Genomic DNA, 6,000 nt, shown 5'->3' on the forward strand with positions numbered 1-6,000 from the left:
GGTTTGGCTTAGGGTCATCATAAGTCTTGAAGACACACAACACCAATAAACCCATCAGGGAGAAAACCTCCCCTTCAAATTCCTAAGTCTGAGCATCAAGTGATTAGGCCCTGAGGCAACTAGAGGCTTCCTAGTTCTGATGAAGTCTAATACTCATTTTATATATTTAAATCATTGCTCCACATGATAGAGCAATCTTTTCAAACTTTGTATACTGGTTTAATGGCCAACTTTGGAAACCCTCCTGAGCATCCAAGGTTCATGTTTTCTTTCCAAAATTCACATCTGTAAGTTTCCAGTATGAGAATAACTGAAAGCCAACAGTAATGAACCCATTCTGCCTCTTGTATAAAAAGGAGCACTTCAGAAAGCTAGGGGTCAGGGACAGTTTAAACATCTACTTATTTTGGAATATGGTACCAATTGTACCTCAATTAAGGTATTAAAGCAATTCAGTAAATCATTTTACTGTGACGCAAACCTCTTATCACCTCTATAGACAAACTTGTCTTTGCCAAGCTTCAGTATGTATAGCAGCTACTCCACTTTCTATGGAAGATTTTGCCACAGTAGATACTACTTCAATTTCCTCTCCCTGTAGACTGGTATAATACACTCTGCATTGAGCTGCCCTGAGAAAGGTTGGAAATTATAGCTAAGGAAAATGAGGGGATCAGACTCTCTGGTGTGCATTTTAGAAAGTAGGAATCACTGGTTTTGTTCAAGCTGTGCTGGTTTTTAATTTGTTTCCAAGCTCAATTCAAGATGTTGGATTTAATCTACAAAGAAGTTCTGGATAGCCTGGGACTAAAATCATTTCTTATATGGATGGCCTGGAACTGGAGATCTTCAATGACCCACTAACATGACCCACTACCCCAATAGTATGTTGACCATGAAAGACAGGGCCTTCTTTGTAGCAGCACCTCAAATGTATTTTTTTGCCTGTTTTTAATTTTTTTAAATGTTTTTATTTGTTGCGTATCACCATGGGACTTTCATCATTCCCAGAGGGAATAAACAAATACTTTTTAAAAATAACGAAATAAAAGTAAGAATTAAAGACAGAAATTATCTGACTAGTTTCTGATGCTTGCGATCTTAAGCAAGAGCACCATTTCTTTCGGCTCTCTGGTCCAGTATGTTTATGGAGAGAGGGATTTAAGACCACAGTCAGATCATCCTGACACTCCAAAACTCTTTCCTGATCATTTCTCTGTGGAAAAGTTGAATTTTTGTCCTTCACTTAGATTTTAAATGATTAAGTTAGTATACCGAAACATTCTGAACACTGACTTGGCAACAAAATTTCGTATCAGTCATATTAAAAATGCAGCAAAGCACTGGCCTGCTTTTAAGTAGAGAAACATTAATTCACATAACCCTTAAAAAAACCTGTGATGCAACCATGTGAAAATGAATTCCTTGGAAGTTTCTGACACACTTGAAAATGTTCAAACATATCAAAACAGCAATCTTTACATCCGAGGTAGAGTAACTTTCTAAAGTGCAAAAGCTAAACTGTGGTTATTATATAACCTTTATTTGCTACTTTTTGCCATTCAGCTTGGCTTTGGGGCCGGGGGAAGCTGGAGGCCATGATAAGCTAAAGATCTGTTTGTCAACATACCAACCATCAGCTGGAATAGATACAGTTGGCCTTCCATACCCATGGATCCCTTATCCACAGATTCAACCATCCACAGCTTGAAAATGCTTTTAAAATATAAATTTCAAAAAGCAAGCCTTCATTTTCCATTTTATGTTAGGGATTGTACATAATGGGATTTGAGCATCCATGGATTTTGGTAGCCACTGGAGGGGCCTGAAATCAAATCACAGTGGATACCAAGGGCCACCTGTATATTAGTTGGGATTCTCTATGCTATAGGTACATTCAACCATGATGATGGAGTCAAAAAAGAGAGATTTGTTTAATAATTTATAGCACATTCCTGGGTGTGCCTCACTGAAGACCACACCATACTTTAACTTTGACCTGTTTCCTTTATCTGACAGGTTTTCTTCCAAGAGTTACTGAATATTTAAGCAGTTTGGAGTTGTGGCGTCATGGCTGAGGCCAAGTTATTAAAGTGATATTTACCTTCAGCAGAAAAGTTTTAGGCTTGGGTCCTCTCTTCTTAGGTCCATACAGCTCACGTTCACGTTCCCTGTGGGAAAAGGGGGATATTAAACACTTTTAAAGAGAAGTGTAACTCTGAAGGGAAAAAGTGTTTGTAATTTTAAAGAGGGTGACCTTGGGCAATAAGTCACACTCTCTCAGCCTCAGAGAATGGAAAAGGCAAACCCCTTCTGAACAAATTTTGCCAAGAAAACCCTGTGATAGGTCCACCTTAATGTCTCCACAAGTCAGAAATGACTTGAAGGCATACAACGACAACAACCATTTTTAAAAGAGCATCTTAACTTGACTGTCACACAGCAATTTCTAACCACTATGTATTTATTTCATTTCGTTTCGTTTCTATGCCACCTTTCTCCCAGTGGGACCCAAGACAGCTCACAAGTTAAAACATTTTTAAAACTTAAAACAAGAATCCAAAAGCAATTCAAAGCATCTAGTTAAAACAGTATAATATAATTTAAAATTAACATAAAATGAGACAAAACTAAAAACATGACTAAAACACACACACACACACCATATAAAACCACCCTTTCATGATTATATATATATATAACAACAACAATAATAAAATATTTATTTATATCCCGCCTCTCTCTTTGTGAGGACTGAGGCAGGTAACAACATACCAAATGCAAATACATGAATAATAACAAAAACATCCCCTGATTTTCCCCCCACACTCCAATCGTCACCTGTAAAAATTAAAATAATTAAAGTAACAACCACAATAACGATTTGTAAAAACACTTAAGCCGGAGGGGGCTAATTTGGGTGGATGGTTAGTTCTGTTCTTCTATGAGGTCAGTTGGGGAAGGCCCACCAGAAGAGATCATCGTTTTTATCGCCTTTTTGAAGGCGTTGAGAGGTGTGATGATGAGACGGATCTCCTCTCGCAGGTCATTCCCACGTTCTGGAGCGGCAGTTGGAAAGGTCCTCTGGGGAGTCCTATTAAAAAGACCACCAACTCCCACTGCTTTCCAAAAAAACCCCAAACTCACTTTTGCTCGAAGGCGGCAATCAGACGGGAATCGAGGATGTTCTCTTCAGGCTCCCAGGTACTGTACCTGCAGAAACGCATAGGAGGCACAATTAACAGGGCAAAGAGGGATGGAGGGGGAATAAGAGACAGCGCAGGAAGGCCGAGGCGTTCAAAAAGGGGGGGAGGCAAAGGTTCAAACCTATCAAAAAAGCGGTCTAGGTGGGCTAACTTTTTTAACGTTATTGGCTGGGATATCCTGCAGGGCGTTTTTCTTGAAGGTGGGCTGGAGGCCATGATAAGCTAAAGATCTGTTTGTCAACCTACCAACCTTCATGTGGAATAGATGTATTTTACTGTTGAGGAGAAAGGCTGCATCCACACTGGAGATATAACCCAGTTTGGCACCGCTTTAACTCTTTCCTGGCTGAAGGCTATGGAATTCTGGGAGTTGGAGTTTGTTGTGGGGCCCTAAGTGCAGCCGTTAATATATATAATTTGTGTGCAGATCGGTGTGTGTGTGTGTGTGGGTGTGTGTGTGTATAATAGCTTATATTTTGTGCTGCAACCACAAAAATGCAGTCTTTTAATATAATAATATATATTTGTGTGTGTGTGTGTGTGTGTATATAGGCCGCACTCTGTGCTGCAGCCCACAGTCAACCTTTAAGGTATGTAAAATACATATATTTAATATATGATATGGGTTTCTGTATATATAAATAACAAAATTATCTTACATATACACACACCAACATACTGTATACACATGTGTGTGTGTTTAATATAGGCTGCACTTTGTTGCTACAGCCCACAAGTGCAACTTTTATATAGAATATTAATTATTTGTGTGTAGCCCCACTTTGTGCTTCACTACACAAAGTGCGCCTTTTAATATATAATATATAATGGGTGTGTGTGTAGATTATACCTTTATAATAGTGTCATATATATTAGATATCTATTTTACTTACCTTTGTGCTGCACCCCACAAAGGGCAGCTATTATTATTAATAATATATATATATCTATATAATCTATTATATTTAAGTGGCGGTGGTGTGTGTATATATAACATATCTAACACGCACACAGAAAATATATTTGTATGTATTTGTTGTGTGTGTGTATATATAATCTATATATATAGGCCGCCCTGTTGTGGGCACAGGGAAGAACCGCATCCTCAACGGAGGCGACTGAAGCGGGGCTGTGCTTGTGACCGTGAGGGAAAGAGCCGCCTCGAAAATGGCAAGAAGAAGGCAAGAAGCAGAGCAGCGGGGAGCCCTCGAGGGGAGGGGGCTCTTCCGCTCCCTTCCCCCTCCCCCCCCCCTCTCCTCCTTGAGTCCACGCTGTACTTCCCTTCCTCGCTCTCTCGCACGTCCGCCTCCCTCCCTCCCAAACCCATTGCGCTTCAAACACACAACACACACACAAACACACAATGTTATCCGCGCGCGTCCCTTTAAGAGCTCGCGCCTGCGCGCTTGGACGCACCCTCCTCTCTAGAGGCAAAGTGTAGAGGTGGGGAGGGTTAGAAGGAAGAGAGAGGGAGGGGAGGGAAGGGAAGGGATAGTGTCTCTGTATATGTGTGTGCGTGTGTGTATATATATATATATATGAGAGCGCGCAAGAGGAAAGGGGCGTGGCCTTGAAGTAGAGAGAAGGAGGGGGGGAGAGGGAGAAGGGGGGGGGGGGGGGAAAGAAAGGGGAAAGGAGAGAAGGAGGGGAGAAAGGGGAAGAGGGGGGGGAAAGGGAGAAAAAGAAAGGAGGAGAAAGAAAGAGAAAAAAGGAGAGGAGAGAAAGGAAAAAAAAAGGGGGGGGGGAAAAAGGGGAGGGGGGGAGAAATGGGGGGGGATGGGGGGGGGAAAGAAGGAAGAGACGGATAAAAAGAAAAGAGGGGTAGGGGAAGAGAAGGAAGAAAAGAGTAAGGAAAAAACGAAAAGGTGGGGGGAGGGGGGAGGGGAAAGAAGGGGGATGAAAAAGAAGTAGGGGGGAGATAGGAAGAAGTAAAAGAGAGGAAAATGGGAGAAAGAAGAGAAAGGAAGGGGGGGGGGAGAAAAGGAGGAGGGAAAAAGGAAAGAAAAGGGGGAAAAGAAGTAAGAAAGGGCAGAGGGGAGAAAAGGGAAGGGAGAGAAAGACGAAAGGAAAGGGAAGGAAAGAAGGAGGAAGGAAAACAGAGAGATAGAAAAAAAAAGAAAAAGAAAAAAGGTCCCCCACCTCCTTTTTTCTCGTTCCTTGCATTCGCGCTCCTTTCTCTCGGGTACGCGCGTCTCTGCGTCCTCTTATCGCTTCCTTTTCTCTCTCGCGCCGCGCATACGACCCCCCTCCCTCCCTGGAGTCGCTGTCTCTCTTCTCTGTGTTTCTCCGCCTGATCATTGACAATAAAGCTTTCTTATTATTCTGTCTGTGGGTGCCGCTTTAGGTAGGAATATGGAGCTGTCTGCACTTGTGCGATAGGGTTTTCCTGCCGATCGCCATCAACATCAATCGCCGGTGCAGAATGTGAGGCGGAGGAGGCCGGCAGGAGGACCTGGGCCGTGGCTTGGCTTCGGTGTCGCTTACCTCAGCAACCCTCACTAATCTACTACTCTCCCTCCATATATTTTGCAGGGACGCATCGATACCTGGATGAAATAGAAAGGCTGGGCCCATCAAGTGAGTGTCCTCCTCTCTCGGTGCCTTGACCGCATCGTGGAGACCAGCCTTCCTTCCCGACTCCTGGGCCTCAAGACACCTCTGCGAGGTTGCTTTCCATGAGCTGCATCCACACTGGAGATATAACCCAGTTTGGCAGGCACCCGCTTTAACTCGTGTCTGGCGCTTGCGTATGGAATTACTGGGGAGGTGGAGATTTGTTGTGGGGCTCTGGGCC

The 6,000-nt window shown here is 42.9% G+C and overlaps 2 protein-coding genes across 4 annotated transcripts in view; both read right to left on the reverse strand.

Annotated features, from left to right (window-relative positions):
• Positions 1 to 6,000, reverse strand: part of FAM227A (family with sequence similarity 227 member A) — a 410,174-nt gene that overhangs the window by 281,053 nt on the left and 123,121 nt on the right. The gene's annotated exons all lie outside the window — the stretch shown is intronic.
• LOC121931457 (chromobox protein homolog 6-like) overlaps positions 1 to 6,000 on the reverse strand; it is a 66,742-nt gene that overhangs the window by 15,164 nt on the left and 45,578 nt on the right. The window contains exons 3-4 of the mRNA XM_042469260.1: positions 3,148 to 3,213; positions 2,105 to 2,171 (exon numbers count right to left, since the gene is read on the reverse strand). Of these exons, the coding sequence (XP_042325194.1) occupies positions 2,105 to 2,171; positions 3,148 to 3,213 (133 nt within the window). The remainder of the gene's footprint in view (positions 1 to 2,104; positions 2,172 to 3,147; positions 3,214 to 6,000) is intronic.

This window comes from Sceloporus undulatus, chromosome 5, assembly GCF_019175285.1.
Source record: "Sceloporus undulatus isolate JIND9_A2432 ecotype Alabama chromosome 5, SceUnd_v1.1, whole genome shotgun sequence".
In the NCBI taxonomy this organism is placed as follows: Eukaryota; Metazoa; Chordata; class Lepidosauria; order Squamata; family Phrynosomatidae; genus Sceloporus; species Sceloporus undulatus.